Source organism: Herpailurus yagouaroundi, unplaced genomic scaffold, assembly GCF_014898765.1.
Source record: "Herpailurus yagouaroundi ecotype Mexico unplaced genomic scaffold, PumYag 161, whole genome shotgun sequence".
Taxonomy (NCBI): domain Eukaryota; kingdom Metazoa; phylum Chordata; class Mammalia; order Carnivora; family Felidae; genus Herpailurus; species Herpailurus yagouaroundi.
The window spans coordinates 6155249-6182869 of record NW_024412402.1 but is presented as its reverse complement, the minus strand read 5'-3'; the positions used below and the strand labels follow the sequence as shown (position 1 = coordinate 6182869).

General features: G+C 51.5%; 1 protein-coding gene across 9 annotated transcripts in view; it reads left to right on the top strand.

The window, feature by feature from the left end:
• TMPRSS5 (transmembrane serine protease 5) overlaps positions 1–27621 on the top strand; it is a 92574-nt gene that overhangs the window by 12758 nt on the left and 52195 nt on the right. For 2 of the 9 annotated variants that reach the window (XM_040483049.1, XM_040483050.1), the window contains exons 2-13: positions 9652–9775; positions 10104–10202; positions 10696–10818; positions 11182–11317; positions 11626–11784; positions 12498–12541; positions 13244–13406; positions 14586–14764; positions 16787–16885; positions 17325–17467; positions 17742–17894; positions 26654–26772. In XM_040483049.1, coding sequence (XP_040338983.1) covers positions 9652–9775; positions 10104–10202; positions 10696–10818; positions 11182–11317; positions 11626–11784; positions 12498–12541; positions 13244–13406; positions 14586–14764; positions 16787–16885; positions 17325–17467; positions 17742–17894; positions 26654–26772 — 1541 coding nt within the window. Of the gene's footprint in view, positions 1–6118; positions 7919–9651; positions 9776–10103; positions 10203–10602; positions 10819–11181; positions 11318–11625; positions 11785–12497; positions 12542–13243; positions 13407–14585; positions 14765–16786; positions 16886–17324; positions 17468–17741; positions 17895–18831; positions 19309–20577; positions 20799–26648; positions 26773–27621 lie in introns of those variants that run through there. The other 7 variants (XM_040483042.1, XM_040483041.1, XM_040483048.1 and 4 more) reach the window with 7 other exon arrangements.

Sequence of the window (27621 nt, the reverse complement as noted above, 5' to 3'; positions counted from 1 at the left end):
CGTGAAGACAGAATAAACATCAAAGACGCTGCCCCTACACAAGCTGATGTGAAAACAAAACTCTCACTTTGCTTATGTTGATTTTATCATCCGCCATATTACCGGGGTCATCGTGTGGTCTCTGTGTTCTGCATGTGTGTGTCTGAGCTGGACTGAGTTCCCAGAAAGCAGAGCACCTTGTGCAGTGCCCGACCCTGCACCATATACTGGCAGGCATGAATGGGCTTTGGGTGACTGATGAGAGCAAGTCTTGGAGAAGAAAGGAAAGACCAGTGGGTGACAAAGTGGGTATCCGAGAAGGTTGCACATGGAGAGAGTGACTTATTTTCTCTGAGTCACAAAGGTTTTACAGTCATATCAGTTGTTAGATACTGATTTAAAATGTCAGGTGGCTATTGCTGAACTAGAGCAGATGTTTGGGAAGTTATTTTTAATCAACCACATGATTGATATCTTTTGCTACTCCTTTTTGTCTTAATTAAAGCAGGTGAAAAATGCCCTTTGTGTCCAATAGTGACACCACTGATTCACCATGTGGGGAAATCTCCTCGTAGTCCATGTTTGACTGAGTATTCCACAAACTTGTCTTTAGACAGAAATTTGAATGACTCCCAAAGTTGACCTTTTATTTATTTATTTATTTATTTTTTGAGACAGAGCGCAAGCAGGGGAGGGGTAGAGAGAGAGGGAGACACAGAGTCCGATGCAGGCTCCAGGCTCCGAGCTGTCAGCACAGAGCCCGACGAGGGGCTCGAACAGGTGAACTACAGGATCATGGTCTGAGCCAAAGTTGGATGCTTACCCGAATGAGCCACCTAGGCGCCCCCAAAGTAAACGGCTTTTAAACAAAGTTAAAAAAGGAAAACGTAGTCGCTTAACAAAATGAACAATTGTTTGAACAATTTGACTATAGTTGGTATTTTTATTTATGGTATGTAAATTATAAACTTCATATTTTATCCCTGAGCTTGAGAAGTCCTCCAGAAACCATGGATAGTTCCTTCCTTGTAGGCTTAGAAATCATTTCCTAGAATACAACTTGGGTAAGTTTTTGTCTGAATATTTGAACAAGGGAGGCCTTGTTTCCCTATCCTCTTGGGAATGCATGCTCCTGCGTGGGGACAAGAGAGTTGTTTTTGTTTTTGTTTTTTTGTCCTTCCCACTTTTTATGGCTGCCTTAGTGGCTGATGCAACAGGAGTGCAGGGCAGGACAGAATGGAGCTAATTTTTTTTTTTTTTTCTAATTTGGGGACTATGATGTGCTGCTTACTGGGCAAAGTGCTAGGAGTAACTCTATGCAGACAGACATACCTTGTTTTATTGCACTTCGCTTTATTGTGATTTGCAGACTGTGTTTTTTGTTTTGTTTTGTTTTGTTTACAAATTAAAGATTTGTGGTAACCTTGCATCAAGCAAGTCTGTGACACCATTTTTCCAACAACATTTGTTCACTTCATGTTTGTAATGTCACATTTTGGTAATTCTTGCAATATTTCTAACTTCTTCATTATGATTGTATTTGTTAGGGGGACCTGTGATCAGTGATTGCAGCTTGCTGAAATCTCAGTTGATTGTTAGCATATTTTAGCAATACAGTATTTTTTAAATGTTTATTTAGTTGAGAGAGAGAAACAGGGAGAGACCGAGCATGAATGGGGGGGGGGGGAGGGGCAGAAAGAGAGGGAGACACAGAATCTGAAGCAGGCTCCAGGGTCCGAGCCGTCAGCACAAAGCCTGAAGTGGGGCTCAAACCCATGAGCAGTGAGATCATGACCTGAGCTGAAGTCAGAGGCTTAGCCGACTGAGCCACCCAGGTGCCCTGCGCAATACAGTATTTTAAAATGAAGGCATATGTATTGCCTCTTTAGACATAATGCTGTCATTGCACACTTACTAGACTACAGTATAGTGTGAACATAACTCTTATATACCCTAGGAAACCAAAAGATTCATCTGACTCACTTTATTGTAATATTTACTTTATTGCTGTGGCCTAGGACTGAACTAGCAATGCCTCCCGGGTGCGCCTGTATAAAAAGAAGCCAGTAATTTTGGATTTAGGGGATGCAGTGAGAAGTTTTGCGATGGGTTGACAGCTGAGCCATATCTTGAAGCATCAGAAGCTTTCTAATTATGAAAACATGAGGGAAGGACATTCTAGCCTGAGAGCACAGCCTAAGTGAAGAGTGGAAATGGCATCCACTTGAGGAATATTCTAGAAATTTGACTATAGTTGGAATATAGTTTACGGGGTATGTGTATGGAGGGGGAGGATGCAATGAAACATGAGGCCAAAAAGAGGAGGAATCCTGATAGCCATGTGGAGGATGTGCTATGTGGGGCTGAGAAGAAAGGCAGGGAGATTGTTTAGAAAGCAAGAGATGATAGGAGTCTGAACTAAGGCAGGGGGGTGAAACGTCCCTGACTGGACAGGATGGTAGAAGAGAGGAAATAAAACAGACTGGCAAGTGCACATGTTGATTGATTACATCAACAGACTTTACTGAGCACTTGCCACATGCCAATCACTGTGTGCAACTGAAAAGACGAAGATGAAGAGACAGTGTCCCTGGTCTTGGGGGCTTACCACCAATTAGCCCTCAGCCATGTCCCATATGCATGTGATGCATGAACTACAAGAGGAGGCTCTCCAATGTGGAGGCTGTTGGAGGAGGTGGAGGGACATTTAACTTAGGTCTTTTTCTTTTAACTTTATTTATTTGTTTTGAGAGAGAAAGAGAGAGCAGCAGAGAGAGAGAGAGAGAGAGAGACAGAAAATCCCAAGCAGACTCTGTACTGTCAGTGCAGAACCCAATGTGGGGCTCGAACTCACAAACTGTGAGATCATGATCTGAGCCAAAATCAAGAATCAGACGTTTAACAGACTGAGTCACCCAGGTGCCCCAGGCATCCCTTACTTTAGATTTTGGTCAGAGTAACAAGATGTAAGAGAGTACACAGAAAGCAGTGTGCTAATGAATAAACAACCGATTACTATATGAGATCACATAGCTATTCTTTTCCTTCTAAATACACTTTCATCCATTTCTTTGTATTCAATGCAAGCAAAATGGCAACAGTCAAGGTTTCTTGGCTGCCTATTAATACGCAGTAATGGTCTAGAATAAGTTAACTGGATCTCGCATTTTCCCAATTTTCACTCACTAAAGCTTTCTTTTATTAGATTTAGGTATCATTAATTTCTTCATTGAGAAAATTACTCTGCAGAGGGTTGGGTGGAAGGAGGTATGCCGTTGGGCCTCGTTAGACTGTGGGATGGCATTAGAGGGTCCGATGGCTTGAACTAACCCCAGTGGAATGAGCCAAACTGAACTGGGAGGGGGTGGGAGTTATTTGAGGGGACCTGGGGATATTGTAGATACAGATGGATGATGAACAGATAGAGGCTGGATGAGAGCGAGAGAGGCATTCCTGGTACAGATGAAGCCACAGAAGGGCATGAGATGGAACTGAAGGGGACGTACAGAGCCTCTCGAAATCTTGATCCTGCATTTCCCCCCACGTGTGCTCTCATGACCTACACTGGGAGTGCCAGACTTTCTTCCTCTGGGAAAGAAAGAGAGAGTGATTATGGGGGCCATCTCAGCAAGTCTGAAATCGGTAGGGCAGGCAGTCGGGAACAGAAGATCGTGGGCAGGCTTAAATCCACAAACAAGAGCTGAAGCTGTCACCCACCGGTAGACAGGAAGGGGACATCAGGAGCAGGATAGAACTCCATAGGCGCTGGCCAGAGCTGTGGTCCACAGGGGGACCTTCTTCTCGCTGAGCCCACATGTTCTGTGAAGACATGACGTGTGGGGCATGTATGTGGTAGGAGTGGGGGGAAACCCTGGACCAGACATCAGGAGACCTGGGCTTGGACCACCTCCAGTTTCCTGTAGCATTAATGGTAGATTCAATGGTAGATCCTTTCAACAAAGTTTGTAAGTCCGAGAATTCTGTATAACTTGAACTTAGGTATTTTTTCTCTGTCTGAAAGTGCCAGGGCCCCTCTGAAGGACAGCTGATATTTTTGAGAATAGTCACTGTAGAAGGAGAGAAAGCAAAATTTCAAGGTTCATGAGTTGAGGCTTATCCATAGACATGGTCCTGGGAGTCAGGGAGTTGTCAGGGGGAAGAAAGTAGAGGAGCAGGGTCAGAACTAGGATGAGGCTGTATTTGAATCACCATGGTAAAAATAGAGATCCCAGGGCCTTCGTGCAGAGGGGTCATGCTTCAGCTGGTTTTCAGATGGCACACCCTATGGCACAAAATTTAAGGAGGCATCACTCTTAGAGTAGTCAGGTACTAACACTCCACTTGCTAGTGACTACCTCCTTACACTTTGCACCGTAGGCTCCTGCTGCCTTACCCTGGTGGTGGTATTCTGTCCAAACCAGGGAAACAGCCAGGGCCCTCAGAATAGCTCATCTGGGATGGAAGGAGTAGCAGAGAGAAAGAGAAGGGAGCCTTCTTAGGTAGCAGAGCAGAGAAGGATGGCCAGGAAGAGGCCGGTCTCAGTGTAATCTAAAACCCACGCTTTTTTTTTTCAGTTTTATGGAGGCTTATGATTGATAAACTTGTGATTGTAAAATTAAAGTGTGCATCTTAATGATGTTGATGTCTATGTGCATTATGAAAGGGTTCCTCTCATCGAGTTTATTAACACATCTATCACCTGTTTTAGACATATTTGTTTACTTACTTGTAGACATATTTGTTTACTTACTTTTTGGTGAGAACATTTAAGTTATATACTCTTAGCAAAATCTAATCATACGTTGCAGTGTTATAAACTACAGTCACCGTTTTATAACTTACATGAGTTGTAAGGTGAACAGGATGCTCAGGCCTTCCATGGAAGGAACTTGGAAGCGAGCTCCATTGCTCTGTGTGTAGCTGTAGGTTTGCTGTGTCTGTGGAAAGAAGTGAGTTCAGGAGCTTTTTGTATATCATCATCTTGAACCAGAACCCCTTTATTGATTGCTTCCCTACCCCCTGAATATGGGCCATACTTTCTTATTGTGTGTGTGTGTGTGTGTGTGTGTGTGTGTGTGCCTCACCATTTGTTGTTGGAAACTGGATTTTAAATGATATAATACATCAACTCTGGAAATCAGATTCTCCCTCTTCCCTGGTGTTTATTGTTGTTGATGTTGTTTGTTTAGTGACTTTTCTGAACGAATTCTGTAATGCCTATGTATTCTTTGTCATGTGTGGCCACTGAAGTCTCTGCTCAGTCAGCTTAGTGGTCAGCTAAAGATTGGACAGAGATTTGCTTTAGATGCCTAGAACCAATAAGTCTCTCAGTCTGTGCAGAGGCTCTAGGGGCATGTTGGGGCAGGCCTTCAACAATCAGCCAGGAAGTTTACAACTCTGCCTTAGCCTTCACTTCCTACTTTTTTAGAGCATCAAGGTTAGCCAGAGATGAAAGCTTAGGACCTTCCTGAAGTCTTTCCTAAATAAGTACACAGACCTGGGTATGTGCACATTCCTATGCATATGCATGCTTTCTAGATTCTCTGGAATATTTCAAAATCCCCTTATGGACACCTTATTCCCCAGCTTTTTATTTTAAGGTTTTTGATTAGCTTATTGTTTGCCCCAACTGTTATCCATTGCCTCAGGCAGCCATAAAGGCCCACAATTGTCTTTGCTTGTTTTCAACAGACCTCCTTAGGGAAAAAGCTCTTCATCCTGGGCAAGCTCAGAGGCCAGTCAAAGTAAGATGGCCTTGCAAAAGGGATCTTCCAGACAGTTCAAATAATGACTGCTCTCTGGAAATGAGGCTTTTTGAAGGAGCTCCAACCCTCTTCTACCTCTGACTACCAAGCTGCTGATTTTCCCTGTGATCATGGGATGTTGGTTCCTAAGGCTACTTCAGCGCTGGAGAGAGGGTGATGGAATTAGAGCAAATTAAAATGCCATAAAGCAGGGCGCCTGGGCGGCTCAGTCGGTTAAGCGTCCGACTTTGGCTCAGGTCATGATCTCACGTTTTGTGGGTTCGAACGCCACGTCGGGCTCTGTGCTGACAACTCAGAGCCTGGAGCCTGCGTTGGATTCTGTGTCTCCATCTCTCCCTGCCCCTCCCCTGCTCACACTCTGTCTCTCTCTGTCTTTCTGTCTCTCTGTCTCAAAAGTAAATAAACATTAAAATGCCATAAAGGCTCACTGTTCTTACCAAGATTGTGTCCTTTTTCTTGAATAAACACTTTCCATATTAAGCCCTTGGTTAATTTCCAGACTTTTGAGGAAGTTGATTCTGATAATTTTTTGTCCGTTTTCTCCTTGCTTTTGTGAAGAAGAGAATTTTCAGAGGGCTTTACTCTGGCATTTTCACTGACATCACCTGTAACATATTTGAAATGCCCTTCTCTGTGATTGCCTTCTCATTTCTTAAAACACAGCTCAAATGTCTCCTCTATTATAAAGCCTTTTCTGTGTCCTCTGGGCAAAGGACTCGGTTATTTCTTTATCTTCCTATACATCTATGTTGATGCCCCTGTTATTTCACTTTTCACAAATAACAATTATTTATACCTGTTCCTGTGTCTTCCCTCAGCCTGCAGTTTCCTAGTTTGTGACGTATTCATTCTCCATGCCCAAACTAATTCCAGACACAGTAACTATTCATCTATGTAGGCAGAGGGGTATTTGTTTTAGGGGATCTCAGAGCCTAGCCAGGGAATTCTCAGCTCCCGCCAACAGTTCTTTCCTCCTCCTTCTGTGATTCATAGCTGACCTCTGTCTCTTCATTGTATTAGAAGTGTGGGGTGCTGTGTGTGATTACCATAAGCTCAGAGTTGACACACTGAATGTAAGAGGAAAATAGCAAAAATAAAGGCTGTGTGGATGAGGTTCAACAGTAATAATCATAATAGTGATAGCAGCTAATAGTTACTGAGTAGGTTCTATGCTAGATATCAGGCTAGGAGCTTTACATTCAGTATCTCCTTCATTTCCAACATCAGTCCCATGAGGTGGGTACTGTTTCCTTATTTTACAGGTGAGACAGTAAGGGAAGTGGCAGATCTGGGGTTAGGTGAAAGCCCGTATTCCTAACTGTTCTATCTGAGGGGTCCGTGGGAAGCATTTGGAACAGGGGAAGCCACACAAGTCTTTTTTCTTCCTTGGGACCTGTTCTGCCTCTCTGAAGAGCTGTGGTTCCCAGGCGTGCTCAGCTCAGCCGGGCCGCTTTGTGCTTTGAAGCAAGATAGCACTGGGGGCTCCTGTAGTAACTGGTCCCCAGGGCAGCTGGGGGGAGAGGCCCCATTTCCTCAGCATTGGGGCGACAGGTGTAGCCCTGAGGAGAGAAACGACTAAGATTCCTCATTATCATCCCAATTCCAACATGGTGACAGCCCCACACTGCTGGGAAAGCCAACCCACACAGAGATGAGATGTAATCCAGAGGGCTCAGAAACATTTCAACAAATGCTAATATCAGTCTTTCCAATACAGCCCTGTCAGCAGGAAGGGGGAATGTGCTAGCATGCATGGGGCACACTGTTTGGCGCAAGGGACCTGGTTGCTAAGCAACAGTAGCTGGCCTCCCCTCCTCCCTATAACCTTTTTCTCTGTTTCTAAGCTTCTAGTTAGCAGATGGGAGGGCCTGAGGCTGCCCAGCCCAGCCCAGCCCTTGGCCCCTTTCCCTGCAACAAGGGGTCTATTCATGGTTTCTGAGCAGATTCATTGTCTCTTTGGCACGCGCGTGCGCGCACGTGTGTGTGTGTGTGTGTGTGTGTGTGTGTGTGTGTGTAGTGGGGGGAGGATAAAGGGAGGGGCCCTATGTGAACTAGGGAAACCTCACCCTCCAGCCAAGCTGGCTGGGCTATTTAATCAATGCTGATCCAAGAACAGGAGCAGAACCCTGACTAGCAGACCCTGAGGCTTTACATTGGTGCCACTGACCCAAATGGTAAGGCTGTACCTACATCTGTGCTATCCCTGACCTGGCCTCTCTCTCTCTCTCTCTCTCTCTGTCTCTCTCTCTCTCTCCCCCCCACGGGGCATCTAGGGATGCCTAGACCAGTGAGGAAAGGCAGAGAGAGAGAGAGAGAGAGAGAGAGAGAGAGGTAAATGAGCACAATATAGGGCCAAAACAGGTGCCTTATGGGTTGAAGGAAACTTCTTAGAGCAGTGATGTCTAGCTATGTCTTAAAGGGTCCTAGGAGTCAGCTACATGGGAGAAAGGACAGCAAGTGCAAAGTCTGTGTGGTGTGAGAGCACGTGAAGGCCTGGAGGACTGGCATGTGTGTTAGTATGATCCTGAATTCCACTGAGGAGGGACTCATGCTGGCAGCTGGGGATGGAGAGGTGAGGAAGGGTGAGATCACAGGGGATTTTCTGAACCATGTCTTAGGACTTTGGATTTATCAGACTACAGAGATTCATTTGGTACTTTATTATTATTATTATTATTATTATTATTATTATTATTTTAGAGGGTGGGGGGAGAGGGGCAGAGGGAGAGAGAGAGAATCTTAAGCAGGCCCCACACTCAGGGAGGAGCCCATGATTGAGCAGGGCTCGATCCCATGACCTGGAATCATGACCTGAGCTGAAATCAAGAGTCGGACGTTCAGCCAACAGAGCCACTCAGACGCCTCTCATTGGGTCCTTTAAAGATGAGATTAACTTGCTCATGTTTGAATTTTAGGATTGCTCTGACACGGAGAATGAATGGAGACAAGAACTAGAGGAGGGAGATTACTTGTTGGGTAGTAATGGTGATCACTCTTATTTTACAAATGAGAAAACTGAAGTTTGGAGAGGTGTTAGGCTGCAGACCTAGCTTTGAACTGCTCTTCCAGTGTTTCCCCCAAGATCGTATTTTCCATTACTCTTCTTCACGGCACATGAACTTCAGGCAAACATATAACTTACTCTGCTCTGTGCTTTTCCACCCCCATGCTTTTGCCTCTTCAGTCGCCTAGAACACCCAATGCCCATATATGTCCATGTAGGCCCCGTGCGTCTCAGAGGGCCTGTCTCAGGCTGCCTTTTCTGGGAAGCCTTTTTTGATCTCCCCGGTGAGAAGTAAGCCCTGCTTCTGAATGCCATTGGTGGTGAAACTGAACTTCCCTTCTGTCACTTAACATATTCTGCTTTTTTTACATGACCTATTGTCAGGACTCCACTGCAGATTCTTTGGGGGCAGCTGGGGAGTGTTCCATGTTGGTTTATTTTGAATTCCCTACAGTGTCCCCCATTGTGGCCTATCCACCTGGGCTAAATATGGTGCATTGTGCAGGGGCACTTCCTACTCTGACACAGGAGGGGAAGAAGAAGGCTGGGGTCTGGAGGCCTGAGGAGGGATGTGGAGAGGCTCAGTGGATGCCCTTGATAGCTGTGGGAGGCAAGGGGAGTGGGTGGTGAGGAGTGTGGGTTTCAGAGTCAGCCCAGTCTGGGTTTGAATACCCGCTCTGATGCTTACTGGCCTTGTAAGAATAAGGTGGGTGAGGTTAGGGGATCCAGGGGAGCGGAGAAGGCCTGGAGGGGCATGGGCATCAGTGGGAAGACAGAGAGAGTGTCTAAGATGAAGAAGAGGCAGTGAGTGCACAGCCGAGGTTAGAGAGTGGGGGCTCGTAGTGGGCTGTGACTTCTCACCGTGGTGTGGGGATCCTGAGTGACCAACAGTTATTTTCCCAGAGCCTGATGCCGGATGGCCAAGCCCACATGGAGCCTCAGTATGCAGAGGAGGGTCCAGGACCTGGGATCTTCAGAGCAGAGCCAGGAGACCCACTGAGGAGGCCTGAGGCCCAGCAGCAGCCCAGTAGGCGAGATTGGGCTATAGGGGAATGATAAGGTGGAGACAGTGAGTGGATAAGCCGTCCACATTCCCCAGACCCTTCATGGGCCAGTCCCAAATTACCGATGGCGAGAGGCAGCCTCACTGCTCCTCCCGGAACCGCTTTGGCCGTTTCCCAGTTTGGGGACTGAGTGGGCTCTGTGGTGATGGGGCAGGGGGAGGTGGGCAGGGACAGTGGGAGCAAACTCCCGCCACAGCCCAGTGGCTGCTGTGCCCCATGGAGGTGCCTCAGGGCAGAGTGAGGCTGGCAGGCAGGAGCGGGGCACCCAGACTCCTCTGCCCTCTCCCACAGCCTCTCAGGCGGGGCGCTGGTGCTCAAGGCGGCGCGGCTGCGTGGGGCTGGGCGCCCTGGCGCTGCTGGCTGGTGCGAGCGTCGGCTCATGGCTTCTTGGTCAGTGCTGGGGCCCGTCGGTGCTCTGGGGAGGGCTGGAGAACAGGATCTGGGGGGTCCTTGTTGCCAGACACAAGCGGGTGTAAAGGGCAGTCGGGAAGAGCGTCTTTCTGATCTACCCCGAGCTGACAGCAGGGGAGAAGGGATGGATTCGCAGCTGGAGGGATTTAGGCTCCGCGTAAAGAATGTTTTAGTCCTACAGTGATAAGTGTAAGGTACTTGAATGGATGCCCCGGGGAGGCCCAGGGCAGACGTTTTCTAGAAATCATTCCCAGTCAGAGAGAGACGGAGACAGGGACAGACAGAGTGTGCTCTCCTCGGGGTGTTAGTTGGGGGACCCGCCTAAGGCTGGGTGGTGCGTGAGTCCCCAGGCAGCTGCTTTTGTCTCCCTCTGTTGCAGGGGTCTTGTTCTGCCCCTTGGCCCTCTCCTTGGGAATCCCTCCCTTCTCCTAGCCTCTTCTCTGTGACCTCTCCCTGTCCTTGTCCTCTGAAGTGCTGTATCTGTGGCCAGCCGCATCTCAGCCATCTCCCGGGAACTTGCAGGATGAGGAGATGCCTTTGAGCTGCTCAGAGGCCAGTGGTGAGGAAGCCCTGCTCCCTTCGCTTCCCAGAACAGGTGGGCCACACCCCCAAGGCAGCAAGACTGCCCTCCCCCCAGCCCTGAGCCCCGTCAGAGCTCTGGGCTCCCCACTTCTGGCCAGGGGCAAAGAGGACCAAAATGGAAGGCCATGAATCCACTGCCTGCATCCGGGTCTCCTCCTCTGGTGGGAAGGGAGTGACATGGTCCAGCCTCAAAAAGTGGATCTCTGGTTCGGAGCATCCAGCACACCCTGGGGACTGTTTTGATCTCTAGCTGAGGCACGGACAGGGGTCATTAAGGCCTCTTTGGGTCCCCGCACGGCCAGGTCCAGCTCCCCCTGGCCACTCTGCCTCTCTACCCCTCAGCAGGTAGGATGTGACTTTTATGCTGTGCCTTCAGTATCTTTCAGAATCCACCCTGAGGGCTTCTTGCTGGCAGTACAGGTGAGGGCTCGGCCAGACTGGCTCCTGGTCTGCCACGAGGGCTGGAGCTCTGCCCTGGGGCTGCGGATCTGCCAGAGCCTGGGACATCTCAGGTAACTGGGGCCAGGCTAGGGGCCCGGGGAGGGTGGCAGGCTGGTGGTAGGAAAGGGGGAGTTGGAGACCTCTATCTGCCCGTCCCCATCAAAGTGCTCAGGAACTGGCAAGAGGTCACTTTGGCCATCTCCTGGCCTCCGGACATGATGGTACCCCAGCCTGTTTCTCTCCTTTGAGCAATACTGCTTTTTAACAAATATAAATCCCAGAAGTCATTGTCAAAGTCTTGCTCAGTGAGGGTACTGTTGGGTGGATTGTATATCACGTATATCCCGGTCATGATTAACTGCCATCTCCTGTGCTACAGTGCAAACCGATTTCCTCCCCCGTTCTGTTCCCCTCTTCTGCCAAGACTCACTCACTACAAGGGAGTGAACCTGTCTGACATCCAGCTCAACAGCTCCCAGGGGTTTGCTCAGCTCTCTCCAGGACTGGGAGGCTTCCTGGAGGACGTGTGGCAGCCCAGGTAGGGCTTCTGAGGAGATTGAGTGGGGTCCCTTACTTCCTGGTGAACAGTCCGGCAGAAATCTTCCTGTCATGGGAGGCTGGTAGCAAAGACATTGGCCGTGTGATATAGGACACAGAGGAACATTTCCCAGTCTGAAATCACAAACTCCGTTCCCATGAGTGGGGATTCACTCTGCCAGGAGAGCCGGGATGCTGTGGGTTTGAGACACTAGAACGATCGAGGCATTAGGCTGCTGGGGCCAGTAAGCAGGTGAGTGAAGAGGGCTTTGGTCCAGCAGGAATGGAGGTTTGCTAAGAAGGAGGAGGGGGAGAGGAGAGCAAAGGGCGGGGGATAGAGAAGAGAGAGTAAGCCCAGGAGGGGCATGGGACAAAGCTCCCTGTTCTTCCTTCAGTCCCTTATCCACTCATCCACCGAAAACACGTCCATTTGGGGGCTCTTAGTGGGCACAGTTGGACTTTCTTGTCTGTAACTTGGGGCCCTGTCTAGGACAACCCTCAAGGGCCACGACCTCCGCTGGTACCCTGGGGTGGGGCAGTGGGCCAGGGTAGCAGTGCTGTCCTGGGGGCCTGTGAATGAGGAGGGGCCTGGAGCTTGGGGCGGGGGTGGGAAACAGAGGGGGGCTGCACCGGAGGCCTCCTCTGTCTCCACCTGGCCTCCATGCCCTCGGGTGGGCCCCTGTCCAGCTTCTTGCTGCGATCTCCATTTTGCAGGGACAGCTGCGCTTCTGGTCAAATCGTTTCCCTCAGATGCTCTGGTGAGTCATGTGTCCAGTCCAGGAAGGCGGCAGTGGGAGGAAAGGGTCTCCCCACTGTCCTGAGTGTGGAGAGCCACACAGCGTGGGTGTGGGATGGGGTTCCTTGCCCACCTTCCCCTCTGCCTGCCGGTCACCTTCTTGCAGACACAGTTCCATCTCAACAGAGCCCCGTCCACTCCTCTGTCGTGTCCCCCACCAGCCACCGATCTGGTTGGATAATCTTGCTTCTCTTCCTAGCACTATCTGTCTTGACTTCTGAGGCTCCTTCCCGCTTTCCTCTGGAGAGCCCCCAGGGGGATTACTGTAGGCCGTTAACCGGTGAGCAACTTCAGGAGACTAAGGCAGGTGGTAAACCAGGGGCTGCATGGGAGACAGTCTGCAGAGCTCCTTGCATGTGACCCCAATCATCCGTCTGTGTCTTCACCTCTCCTTTTGCATGTATCCCTCTACACACCAACATTCTGACCCCTCCTGTGGGACAGGCATTTGGTTAGGTGTCGGGGCTCTGCACACAACACAGGCCTAGGTGTGGGCCTCCGTGAGCTCGCAGACTGATTTCTGCCTTCTCATACCCCCAATTCAGGGTCGGGAGAAATAAATCAGAGCCGTCCACACTGGACCGTGCTCCCCGAGAGTTAGGACCAATCTATCACCCACCTCTCTTCCCTAGTCACCATCTCACTCATGCTTTCCTGTTTGCAGAGTGTGGGACGAGGCCCCTGGCTTCCCGGATAGTTGGTGGGCAGGCCGTGGCTCCCGGGCGCTGGCCCTGGCAGGCCAGTGTGGCCCTGGGCTCCCGGCACACGTGTGGGGGCTCTGTGCTGGCCCCACGCTGGGTGATGACGGCCGCGCACTGCATGCACAGGCAAGTCTCGGGGGCTGCTGGGGAGGACACGGCCTCAGTTTCCTTTTCCGTTTGGCCGTTGGTATGTCCATGTCGAGGGCGCCTGGGTGGCCCAGGTCATGATCTCACGGTTCTTGGGTTCGAGCCTCTCGTCGGGCTCTGTGCTGACAGCTCGGAGCCCGGAGCCTGCTTCGGATTCTGTGTCTCCCTCTCTCTTTGCCCCTCCCCACTCGCACTCTGTCTTTCTCTCTCTCAAAAATAAATACAAACATAAAAATTAAAAAAAAAAGTCCACGTCGAACAGTCTGCCTCCCCATGTGCGTCCTCAGGGGCACGGATTGCGAAGTGCTCTCCCCGTTCAGTGCCAAGAACAATTTGCATGAGTAGCAGCAGTAAGACAAAGACTGGTCCTCTGTGCTGGCTCAGTTTTGAAGTTTTCAAAATACTTTCATATTCACAGTGCTCTGTGCTTCTTAATGTTTATCACAAGTGTCATTAAATCACCTTCCGGGTAATTATTTGTTTAATGTCTCTCCTCCCCTTTAGACTGGAAGCTCCCCAGGAACGGGGGCTCTCAGTCTTGTTTACCCCTGGGTCCCTTTCTTGATTTGTCCACGGCCATGTCCCCATGGCCTAGAACAGTCCTGAAATACAATAGGTGCTTAATAAATACTGGTTGGAGCAAGGAAGGGATGAATGACGAGCAAATGAGCTCTTTGGACCTCTTCTTTTGGTGGCGGGCAGGGCAGTAGCACACTTCTCACTTCACAATGAGGAAACTGAGGCTGGGAGAGGTGAGGTGTCTTCTCCATGGTCACAGGTAGTAAGTGGAGAGGCAGGACTCCCAGAACTTTTTCTGACTCAGAGTTAGGAGGTCACACAAGCCCCTTTGATGTTCGTCACAAAGTGTGGAGGGGGCTCATTCAGGACAGAGGGGCTGGGGGGTTGCAGATGACCCCCAGTGTCTCATGTCTCTGGCCGTTCTGCAGCATTTATTAAGCACCTACTGTGTGCCCAGTATCTTGCCAGCTGCTGCAACGATACTAAGAGGCCTGGCCCCTGGGTCCTGCGAGTGCCCAGCCTGGTGATGGGGGCTTCCATTAATGGTTTCTCTGGCCAGCTTCCTCCATCCGCCGGCATGCTTATGTCAGCCTCTTCTGCCCCTCCCTTCCCTGGGCTCAGCACGGCTCCTGTGTGTAGTTTTAGGCTGTCCCGGCTGTCCAGCTGGCGGGTGTACACGGGGCTGGTGAGCCACAGTGCCGTCAGGCCGCACCAAGGGGCTGTGGTGGAGAGGATCATCCCTCACCCCCTCTACAGCACCCAGAATCACGACTACGATGTCGCCCTCCTCCAGCTCCGGACACCGCTCAACTTCTCAGGTGAGGCACCAGCCAGGAACCAACAGGCTGCGGGCCGTGGCGGGAGCGGGGCAGGCCCTGGGATGCCTGAGAGGTGAGCTCCCTTCTGAGTTCTCGCCCAGCGCTGTAAACCTTAACACACTCAGTTCATCGGATGAGCTCTGCCATCTCCTGGACCTCAGCTTCACCCAGGCTTGCGCAGGCTCTTTTGGGGACAAAGGTTCTGGCCCTTTTTGCAGCTGGACTGCAAGCGGGTCTTGCCTCCAAGTCCCCAGCGGAGCTCCTGGCTGCTCTGTCTACCAACAGACCGCCCCTCCCCCGTCCCCATGCCACGGCGTGACATGCTACACAGTTTTCCAGATGTCTTTCCTTCACCTCTCATAACAACCCTGACAGGTAGATGAGACAGGTATATACAGACAAGGACAGTGACACTTAGTGAGGAGAGGGACGCTCTACAAGGTCACACGGCACATGGTTCCCGAGCCTGGTGTCTGGGCTCCAGGGCTGCTTCTCCACAGCACCTGCCCTCGAAGAGCAAGCCCCCCCAGCATGCACGTGCATGTGCGTGCTCACCAGCACACACACACACACACACACACACATGCACACACACACACACACACACACAGAAACACGCACACGCACTCACCCAGTGGTCACGCAAATACCCACGTGCATGCTCTCTCACACACGCACACACTCACATACACTCAGCGCTCCTCTCTCCCACCTCCACCCATGGCCTTGGGTTTCCCAAATCCCAGTGTTGCTACATACCCTTGGGCCTACGTGACTCTGAACTTTTGCTCAACAGTTCATATTTCTAAATTGACTTAAGTACATTTATTTTTCCTAATGTTTATTTTTGAGAGAGAGGGGGAGAGAGAGACAGAGCGTGAGCAGGGGAGGGGCAGAGAGAGAGGGAGACACAGAATCCGAAGCAGGCTCCAGGCTCTGAGCTGTCCGCACAGAGCCCGACACGGGGCTTGAACCCACAAGCAGCGAGATCATGACCTGAGCCAAAGTCGGATGCTTAACCGACTGAGCCACCCAGGCGCCCCTAAATTGACTTAAGTACCTTTAAAAGGCGAACTTCAAGCTACTGCCTAACTGGAGAGCCCACATTACTTGTAGCAAATAGGTAACAACCATGAAAACACAGAGCGAAAACGAGCCAGGGTTCAAGTCCTCTGCAGAATTTGGCGTCTGGGCCTGCTGTCTCCGTATTTAGGGGGAAGTTGACAGGCACTGGGAGAGCCACACAGGGGCACCCCATGGAATCTTTCTCCATGATGTAGTTCGAGGGACTGAAGGAGAACCCAGAAGAAAACCCTTCCTCCCCTCACGCATCAGCGATTATTATTATTTTTTTTTTAATTTTTTTTTTCAACGTTTATTTATTTTTGGGATAGAGAGAGACAGAGCATGAACGGGGGAGGGGCAGAAAGAGAGGGAGACACAGAATCAGAAACAGGCTCCAGGCTCTGAGCCATCAGCCCAGAGCCTGACGTGGGGCTCGAACTCACGGACCGCAAGATCGTGACCTGGCTGAAGTCGGACGCTTAACCGACTGCGCCACCCAGGCGCCCCCATCAGCGATTATTTAATGGCATGTCTACGTGCCACCTGACAAGTGTGGGCCCCAACCATAGAACTTGCCACACTTTTGGAAACAATTCCGGAAGAGGGATCCAACACCCCAAGTGAAGTCCCAAAGGAGTACAGATGCTCAGAAGGAATTCTCGTTCTCCCTCAGTCCCCGGGTTGGAGGTGTGCACTGCCCAGCCTAGAAGGCACCCTGCACACTGCAGTTTATACATTGTCCTCTGTGCGAATGGTGCCCCCCCCTGCAATGTGGTACGGTGCACGACCTGCACAACCTTACAGGAGACCTGGTTGGTGGAGGCCGGGAACCAGGGTTGTTTGAGAAGGGGGTGAGGAGGAACTGCCAGGCCTGGTTCTTCCCCGAGGCTGAGGGTGAGGTGGTGGGGAAGGGAAGCTGAGCCTGAGTGGAGCCCAGAACCAACTGCTTCTCTACAGACACTGTGGGTGCTGTGTGCCTGCCAGCTGAGAAGCAAGATTTCCCAAGGGGCTCACAGTGCTGGGTGTCTGGCTGGGGCCACACCGACCCCAGCCACAGTGAGTCAGCTCCCAGGGCCCTGGGTACAAAAGGGGTGGGGGAGTGGGGGAGCATCCTCCCCCAAGGTGACGCACCTCTACCTCCCATGTCCACCTCCCCCCCTGGGCCAAATGGCAGTGCCAACCCCCTTTTTCTCTGGTGTCATCGTTGGCCTCAGTCTCCCCTGCCTGGGTCTTCCTGGGAGAACACCCCCTGAGTTTCCCCTGAAGCCAGGCCTTTTATACCCCTGCCCTTTTTCTGGCCTTCTTCACTCTTAAGTCTGACAGACCCCTGCCTCCTTCCCGGGGTCCACAGCTCCCACCCTGGGCTCTGCTCTTTGGGTCTCGTGTCTCCGGGGCCTCTAACCACCTTCCCTCCAGCTGCTGTGTCTTCCTGGCCTTGCTTTGTGCCCCACGGCCCGGCTCTGTATCCCTCCATCTCCATGTCTGCCTCCCGCAGCCCACAGCTCAGACACGCTGCAGGACACGGTGGTGCCCCTGCTGGGCACCCGGCTCTGCAACAGCTCCTGCATGTACAGCGGGGCCCTTACCCCCCGCATGCTGTGTGCCGGCTACGTGGACGGGAGGGCCGACGCGTGCCAGGTGCAGCAGTGAGCGGGACCGTGGTTGGGGGCGGGGATGAGGGGTTTCCTGCTGGGGCTTGGCCCCTAGTCTGAGCAGCCTCTCTAGGAGGATGGGTGTCTAGGCGAGTTGAGTAGTGCAGCTAAGGATTAATGGAGGGACGAGGCGAGCGGAGATCCATGCTGGAAGCAGAAGGGGCCTAGCGTAGAGGGTGTGCTTTGGGGAGTTCTGGTGCGCCTCCACCAGGAAGGACTAACTGCCCGCTTCTCTGTGTCTCTACGTCCGGATCCCTCAGGGTGACAGCGGGGGCCCCCTGGTGTGCCTGGACGGGGGCACGTGGCACTTGGTGGGGGTGGTCAGCTGGGGCCACGGCTGCGCGGAGCCCAATCACCCTGGCGTCTATGCCAAGGTTGCCGAGTTCCTGGACTGGATCCATGACACTGCGAGGGTGAGTGTGGGGGCAGGGGTGGGCGGGCAGCTTTATAAAGGACCCAACCCTTGGGTGATGCTCAGCTCTTAGGTCTGGGCGCTGCTCGGGGCTGAAGAATGGTCCCTAGATGGGGAGGAGGAAGTGATGCTTATAGCACCGAATGCATTGGATTTCTATCAATTTAAGTATTAGCTAGGGAAGAGTGGACCTGAGTTTGTAGCCCAGATCTGCCATTTACTGGGGGAGCTTTGGCCCGTCCCTAACCTTGGCAAGCCCCAGTTTCTTGGTAGTAGCTCACGGCTACCTCGAATGCTCCTGCGGCGATGTAGTGAGGTAAGATTACCACGAGACAGCCATGCAGCCCTAGGCTTGTGGTGGGTGGTCCTCATGTTGTTCGGGGGCGTATTTCCGACCATCATTCGTTCCTGCTTTCTAAGGCAGTTGTGAGTGCCTGCACTCCCTGCACTTTGGAGAGAGCTCGGCATTTTGCAGTGTGGGTTCAGCAGGGGATTAATTCTTGTGTGACATCAGGCAAGCCACTTGGCTTCATCTGTTCAGTGGGAGGGCCCAGGAGGATAATGTGCATGAAGACAGGTCCTCTGTGTAAAGTACTTAACAGATGCAGGGCGTGATGATGAGAAGCATCTCTCCCCAGGGTTGGGCACAGGGGCAGGTGGCCGGTAGTACATTTTAGAGTTTCAGGGGACACATAAACCCCTGTTCTCATTCAAGCCTTACAGAAAACCTAGAGAAATAGTTTTAGCTGCATTTGATAGAAGTGGAAACCAAGGTTCTGAACGGTGGTTTCCTCAAATGGAAATTTCTCGGCTGGTAGGTATTGGGGCCATCATGGGTCTGGCTCCTTCCTCCGTCACCCCAGGCCCCCCTCTCCCAGCCCTGTTCCTCCTCCACCGCACCACACGCAGCCTCACACTTCTTCCTGGGTCTCTGGCAGGCCCGCCAGGTGGAGGAGGAGCTGCAGACCCAGGTGCAGAAGGCACGGACCTCCTTTCACACAAGACAGTCATCGCCCACAGGCCAGCCTCCGGGTCCGGGCCTCTCCTCTCGGGCCCTGGTTTTGAGTCCCTCTTTCTCACCAGGGAGCCTCAGTAACAGGAGAGCCGATGGGGCTGGGCTGGAAAAGTGGGGGGAGGGGCGGGGGAGGAAGATGCTGCTGGCGGCAGCTGGGCACCCGCCCTCCCCCCTCTGCCCTTCCCTGCACGCATCTTTTGGGAGGATGCTCGGGGATGCCCTGGGACCGCTTTCTCCATGTCTCTCAGGCAAGGAAAGTGCCTCCTTAGAGGAGCCCCTGGCCCCGAGGCTTCTGGGCAGATGGGGTCAAGGCTGGGCAAGCCCATGCAGTCAGGATCCTCCCCACTCTGCGTGTTCTCAAGTGGCTGTGGCTGACCCGACCGGGCAGGGTCGGGGACATGTAAGAATGCTCTGGTTGGCCTTCAGTTAGGACTTTGCTTTTATAACGACAGTTCTGTGAACTGGTTCAAGGACTCCTGTCTTGGAGTGAAGTGATATAGGGTCTCAGTCCCTCATTTTCTCTTGCTCTCTGTGTCTCTCTCTCTCGTACACACACACTCTCTATCTGTGTCTCTGTCTCTGTCGGTCTCTCTTTCACACACACACTCTTTGTCTCTGTCTCTCTTTCTCTCTCTCTCACACACACACACACACACACACGCTAAAAGGATAGAATTACAGTTTTCCTCCCATACGTGTTTCTTAAATCTCCGGATCTGACTCCTGCTCCTCTCTCTAGAATCTGGGCATTCACTTATTCAGTTCTTTACATTTCTTGAATCTACATGTCATAACCTGCAGCAAAGAGCGCCCGCCGTCCAGATGGGCTGATGCACAGGTTTGAGGACCTTCCCCCCCACCCCAAGTCAGTGCTGTCTTGGGAGACCTCTGTCTCCTTGGCTCCTGTTCCAGCACTGGGCCTTCTGTCTCGGGGAGATTTCTTTCTGAGTTTATGCCCAGTTAGCATTTTCCTGGTTAAGCTTCTCCCCGACTCTCTTCTCTCTAGCAATTAAAATGCACTTGGCATCTTGTTTCTAAAAAGTGCAATGAATTTTTTTATGGTGCTTACCCAAGGAAATGCAATTAGCGTTTAGCAATAACAACTTTTTCATGAATTTATCAGCATTTTTTTGGAGGGGTAGTACAAATGAATATTCATTCCTGGAGGGTCTGCTCACTTTTGGTGAAGTGCACTAAAAAATAAGGACCTCGATTTACTGTCGCTGTATTACCTGGGAGGGGTTGCTGGGAGTTGGCTCTCACATTGGAGAAGTGGTGGGGGAGAGACTCTGGCAGGTGACAGACAGCCTCATCCCCCCCCTCCCCCCACCACCCAGCTCTTAGATCTCCAGCCTCTTCCCTGAGCTCGAACATTTACCACCTGACTCTGGTGAGTCCCCATCTCAAGAGGCAGGTTCAGGGCAGCTGATCCCCCTGGGCAGGAAAGAGTTACCTGCAAATCCATCAACTATAATCTTTTCAGTGTTTCTCATGACCCTGTGAGTGTTTGCTTATTTAAAGGGAGGTTTTCCTTTATCATAGTCATGGTAGCCGGTTAATAATCAGTAACATGGGGCTATTACACTTTATCAACACAGCTCACGTGTACCTCATTGAGATCTCACACTAGCTATGCGGTGAAGATATTATTATTGTGCCCACTTTATAGGCAAGAAAATTAGTTCAGAAAGATGAAGCATCTCCCCAAGACCAGCCACTAGTAAGCGCCAGTGAACCCTGGATCTTTTTATTCCACACCCACATCACCGTTTGGCACATGGATGAACGAGATGGTCCAGTGTTGCACAGCAGTGTAGACGTGAAAGGTTCTTTATCACCTAGTGGAGTCACCTGCCTACACAAATGCATCACCATCCCTGCTTTTTATAGGTGAGGCAACCAAAACCTGGGAAGAAGTTAAGTGGCTCCTGCCAGAGACCCTTCTTAGGCAATATTCTGACAGATTTCCAGTTCTCCGTGAGATTGATGGCCTGACTTAAACGTTACAAATGAGTATCTTCCACAGGAGGACGATAAAGAGAACCCTAATTAGAGAATTTGCTAAAAGTGATTCCCTGTTTACCTACAGAAGATCCCAGGATCTTTCATCAAGCTACCAGTCAGATCTGCAGACTCAGAGGCTCCCACCTGCTCTTCCTTTGTTGGCTGGCACCCGCCAATCCAACTCTTAGGAAAATGAGGAGAAAGAGTGCCTGGGCTCTTTCTCCTGGGCCAGCTGCTGGAGTGCAGCAGTGGGGATGGGGGCAAGGAAGGGTGGGAAAATTCAGGTCCAGAAGGATTTTAAAGAGGACCAGCTGGGTGCCCAGCTGTGTTAAGCTCTGTAGGGAATTCAGAGGTTGAGAAACTGACTGCCTTATTGGAGCGAGGAGACTTATTTGTAATAAATTATTAGTGGCCAGCCAGGCACAAAGCTGCGTGGTGAGGCAATAATTACGAAGGGAGCTCTAGGGGACTATCGTGGAATAAGTCAGGGCATTTCCGTGCAGGAAACTTGTCTGTCCCTTCCAAGGATTCAGCATCCCACCTGCCTGGGCAGAGCTTGTGAGCCCCAGGAGACTTCATAAGCAGGTTGCTCCTGGCTGCCATGCCCAGGGTGGAAACGTTCTCCTTTTCTGTGCTTTTGGGGTCTGGAAGGTATAGTGGGATGCAGGCTCTCTCTACTTGTTAGAACTTCCGTGCTTTTCCTAGAAGGGCTGCTATGAATGAGGGGGCAGGCCTGCCATTCCTGAGGAACATTTCTCAAGCTCTTTCCTACATTTTATTTTTGGAAGTGCTGGGCTCACCCACAGTAGGACAAAACTGGAAATGCTATAAATGCTAAAAGCTGGTACAGCAGCTGTCAGGGGATGGTTTTCCCCAGTCTCTCTATTGCCTTCTGTGCTCTGCCCTCTCCTGGCCATGCACTTAGGACCCTCCAGGCTAGTGAAGAGAGAACCCAGCTACACTATTCAGCCTCTCTCAGCATATCTGGTCCGGATCCCCCCACCCCTCTACTCAGACACATCAGAATGCACTCTTGGGGTACACTTCACCCTTGGGGCTCTGCCTCCTGCTGACCCATTGGAGCCCAGGGTTGCTCATGGCTGTTTAAACTGTCTTGAATACCATTGCCTCTAGAAGAGTTCCTAGCAGGAGGCCTGGAGTAGCTTCCTACTCCTGAGGACAAGGCTGATCTTTCTTACACATTCCATTACCTGGACAGGAAGACGCGGGGCAGGCGGGCACACTTCTCGTGCGCTGGAGGCCCCGGGTCAGAGCAGCCCAGGGGAAGCCACTGGAGGGTTTATACCTGGGGTTGGTGCTGGAGCAGACCAAGCTGGGGACTCAGACAAAACAGAAAGAGGAGTCCTGGCTCCAGAAGGCGCCGGTCTCGCCCTTGTGTGCCTCTCCCAGGGCGGGGTGAGGGCTGCAGGAAGGCAGCGGGGCTCACAGGGCCCGGCTCATCTCCTGAGCCTCCTCCCTCCCCAGGAATCTTTGGCTGTGGCCTCTGAGGGTGTAGAGTCCCAATCTAGGTCTCCAACCACTTGGGAGTTTGCTTTCCTGAGCTAACGACTCAGCCTCCCTCAAACTTGGGCTCTCACCTGTCAAATAGGGAGTCTGGGCCAGGTGGTCTCCATGGCATCTGCCTTGTCAGGTTTCACGCAAACCTCTGTCACCCCCGGAGACATCTGCCCCACACCCTGTAGTTGGGACACAATGGGCAGCTGCCTGTTCCCTGGGACAGATCTAAAGGACCAAGACTGTTCTGGCTCCTCGGGCCCATAAGAGGAGGGCACTCACAGCTGCTCTCCCTTGAGGCTCGCCCTCTGGGTCCTGGGGGAAAGGGGAGAGATAGCACCGGGCAATTTGAAAAGCCGTCTTTCCCCATGTCCGTCTGTCCAGCGTTTGTATAGGGGTGAAGGGTTCCAGGACAGGCTGAGCCCCGTGACTGGAACTGTTTCAGCTGCTCCTCAGCTCCTTCCCGACACCCTGGGCTCTGTGTGGGGCCTCATGGGCTGCAGACTCCTAAAGACACTGAGGGAATTTCCTCCTTACCTCAAAGACCCACGGACACTTCCCTTTTGCCCATTTTCTCTTGACAGCTCCTGAGCTGGCCGCAGGACCCCCTCTGCTCCCCAGCCTCTCCCCGTGCATGAGGACGAGTAGTGAGGAAAAGTTTTGGCTACCAGAACCATTAACAGGCAGCTTTGGTTCAAGCTGTCCCCGTTCCTGGCCATGTTACCAGCCTCACAGAGGGAGAATCCTTTCCCATGGCCCTTCAGTCAGGGTGACCCTATCTTCCCAATTTGCCTAGGATTGACCTGGTTTTATTTATTTATTTAATTTATTTATTTAATTTTTTTTTTAACGTTTATTATTTTTGGGACAGAGAGAGACAGAGCATGAATGGGGGAGGGGCAGAGAGAGAGGGAGACACAGAATCGGAAACAGGCTCCAGGCTCCGAGCCATCAGCCCAGAGCCTGACGCGGGGCTCGAACTCATGGAGCGCGAGATCGTGACCTGGCTGAAGTCGGACGCTTAACCGACTGCGCCACCCAGGCGCCCCTGATTGACCTCGTTTTAACACTGAAACTACCATCCGGGCAAACCAATGGGTCACGCTAAGTCTGCTGCCTCCCTTCTGTATAAAAGGCATTTCTGTAAACTCTAGTGCCCCTCGGCCTCCTCCAGTCCAATCGGGCTTAAAAGAAAGCTTCCCTGGTGACCCAGAGTTGGAGGAAGAGAAGGTTCCCTGGAATTCTCGAGGTCTGGATGGTTTTGTCAAGGCTGCAACGTTAGCAGATAGTGCCTTGGCCCTGAGGCCCTCGGAGCAAGTCTCCCACAGACCTGGCTGTCCGTCCTTCCCTACGGTGGTCCCTCAGATGGCAGCCAGGACAGCTGTCGCTTCACCTAATGTTCTGGGCACATAGCCTGATCCTTCCAGGCCCAGAAGCCCTCCTGCAATTTGGGGGAGGCAAGGAGGGTGATGTACATGTAGCACTGCTCCCGGAAGCCATGAACATCGCTTTCCCACTTTGCCCAGGTCTCACTCATGTCTGGTCCCCAGATCCTGGTCTGGGGCTTGGCATGAGGTGCTCACTGAGCCCCCTTGGGAGGAGGATAAGAGGGGGCTATCGCCCTCCTGGGAGGCGGGTGGGTCTCTTCTCCAGCCTCTGCCCTCCGGAGGGGAGCAGAGAAGAGCAAAGAAGAGACTGCCAGACTGCTGGAGCCCACAGGGATTTTGTGGGGTTTATTTTGCCTCGGCACTGTCTGCAGAGGTGAGGGCATGAATAAAAGAGCGAGGCAAGATTTACTGTTCCCACACTTGGCGGTGGCCCTGTATTTGCACAGCGGATCCTGTCTGGGAGGGGCTGGAGCAGGTGGAGGCCAGGCTGGGACTCAGGGAGAAAGCCAGACTCCAGGCAGTCTTTTTGAAGGGACCCTGGGGAGGAGCGGAAGGTGAGGCTGTGAGGAGGCTACTTAGGCCATCTCTGTGACCCCCCCAGAGGCCAGAGCGTCCCCTCCACTCTTCTGCTCTGTCCCTTACATGAACCAGTAGCCAACAGCTTGGGTCCAAGAACCTCTTAAACCCAGGGGCATGTGGTGGGCCTGGTAGGGTGCACTGCCAATGAGGACCCCAAAAGAAAGGGCCCCAGGCTGCACTCATTTGTATTCATGGCCCTGGTAATGGGCACAATCATGAAGTGACATTAGTCGTGGCCTAGCCTAGCCTGGGGCTGGGACCTGGAACCTTTCAGCTGAGAGTGACCTTGGACAGGGTCCAGTGTCACCTCTGCATGCACGTCCAAGACAGTACAGCATCGTAGTGTCCTGGGGCCAACAAAAGACGGACCACTTTTTGTACACTCAATCCTAATGGGTCAAAGCTGGTGGCGGGAGGTAACAGAAAAGAGGAGAGTCTGAGGGACTGGTAGCGGCTTCTGGGAAGTGATAGGATCCATACTGTGTGTGTGTCTATGTATCTGTGTGTCTGCCTGTGTATGTGTATCTTTGTGTGTCTGCATATGTCTGTGTGTGTGTGTGTGTGTGTGTGTGGTCTCTGTGTGTTTTTGGGCACATGTCTGTGTGTATACTGGTATGTATATTCTATGAAACTTGAAGGTCTGGAGGGAAGAGGAGACATAAAGGGAGTCTGCGATAAGGCTCTACAGAATTTCTCCCCTAACCTTGAAGAGGCAGATCGAACTCTGGCCAGTTTCCATGTACAGGGCCCCCCCCACCTTTAGCTTCTCCCTCCCCATGACACACACACACACACACACACACACACACCACCTCAACACTACCCTGGCAGATGTGATCATAAATAACTAGGAAGAATCACAGTGGTCACATATAAGAAACACAGACCTCTGGTACTAGCTTGTTTGTATATATGCGCATGTGCACGTGTGCATATATGTGTGTGTGCACGTATGTGTGGTCATGTCCTCATGGGAGCTTCTGAATCTTAAGTCAGCCTCTCAAGACTGCTTCCCCCAGGTCCACTTGAACATTTGTGGGGCTTGGGCAGGAGCATGGATGGAATATACCATATGTCTAAAGAGTTAAAAGTAACACATCAAACTAGCAGATCATTCAATTGAAAATGTCTTGCCATGACAAATATACCTCCTTAAAGATGTGGAATACCAGCTTCAAATTTAGAATCCTAGAATCCTTGGATTCTTTCCTGGGGCATGGCAGGATGGGGAGAACTGGCGTGTGGCTACCTTTTCTTCCCACCTCCTGATCCCTGCCCTCCTGCACAGGGCCTCGTAGGCAGCCAGGAGGGCATTCCTCCTGCCTAGGGCTGTGCCCACCAGTGGGGTCTGCCCTCAGGGAAAGAGGCGAATGCAGCCTTGGGGCCACTTGAATTCCAGGGTCTAGAAGGGGGCACATGGGCTCTGAGTGGTCATGTGACCTCAGCCCTGCGAGCTCCTCCTTTGAGGGAGGGTACGATCAAAAAGGTCCAGGACAGCAGGGTCAGGCCTAGGGTGAGGTTAAGTGAGGCATGGCTCTCAGGATCTCACAGGGTGGGCTGGCTCCTGCCTCATCCTGGTCCTGGCCCTATTGGACAGGGTCTTATTAAGTAAGAAGACCAGAACGAGGCTGGCTTCTCTTTCTGGTCTCTGTGGGGGCTGATATTTACTGTAGCCCATCATGTGAGACAGAGGTGAGATGACAAAAGTAGACCCCCACCCACTCTTCCAGATGCTATAAAGTGCCCCTGGCTACATTTCAAGGGGCTCCACTTTACATCAGCCACCCCCCCCCCCCCCCCCCCCGCCCCTCATGGCAGTCCCCAGACTCATGCTCAGTGGAAAAATAGAGTGATTCATGATTCCCACTCACTGGCCCTCAGAAATTAACTGAGATAAACACAGGGACAAAACTCTAGTGAACAAATGAACTATATTCCAGAACTCTCTCACAGACAGAATTCGCTAAAACAAAGGCAAGCCAAAGCTAATTAGAAAAATGGATGTGTAGGGTCAGGGGAGGTCTGTGGGAGAGGAGCCAGGATACAATCTGTATGCATTTTGGAGAAATCTGGATTGAACTTGTTATGGACAGAATTATGTCTTCCCCAAATGCATGTGTCGAAACCCCAACCCCCAATGTGACTGTATCTGGAGATAGGACCTTTGGGAGGTAATTAAGGTTGAATGAGGTCTTCACTGGTGTCCTTATAAGAAAAGGAAGAGACACCAGCACTCTCTCTCTTTCCTCACAAGCACAGAGAAGAGGCTATATAGGAGGACACAGTCAGAAGGTGGTCATCAGCAAGCCAAGAGGGGAATTCTCACGAGAACCTGACCGTGATGGCACCTTGATCTTGGACTTCCAGGCTCCAGAACTGTGAGAAATAGATTTCTGTTCTTTAAACCATGCAGTCTGTAGTATTCTGTTAGGGCAGCCCACAGCAATTAATATACAATTAAATCACTGTAGGGACGCCTGGGTGGCTCAGTCGGTTAAGCCTCTGACTCTTGATTTCGGCTCAGGTCACGATCTCATTGTGAGATCGAGCCCCAAGACAGGCTCTGCACTAGCAGTGTGGAGCCTGCTTGGGATTCTCTCTCTCTCCCTCTCTCTCTGCCCCTTCCCGTCCTTGCACACATGTGCGTGTGTGCTGTCCCTCACTCTCAAAATAAACAAACTTAAAAAAATAAAAGAGAATCACTGTTGAAGATGCTCATAAAACAGGAGAATAAATAGAAGAGGACGTCCAGGGTGTTGCAGCCTGATGCTGGAGCCCGTGGTTTGGGTTTCCATCACATGATACATGGGAGGCATTTAGGGGAGGCCAGGTCCAGGACCCCTGGAGCTTGGGTTCCGAACTGGCCTTCATCCCTTGTGATTGAGCCCAGCTGTCTCTGACTTTGCGAAGTTCCTATTTTCTCCTCTATGTAACGGGACTAATAACATATGTTCTACATAACTCACAGAGTAGATGGGGAGACCAAGTCAAATGAAATAACCAGAAGGCCTCGGAGATTGTGTGGAGCTAGGCAAAAGTAACAGGTTATTGCTTCTAATCTCTATTGGTACATCTGCCACTTGTCACATTTATTGTCACCATTTATTGAATGTCTCCTTGCTATCGTGCCCCATCTTGAGCCTGGAATACCCAGAACTGAATAGAAGAATAGCACTGTCTTCGAGGGGTTCATGGGCTAGGTGCAGGCAAACACTAAAACACGGCTA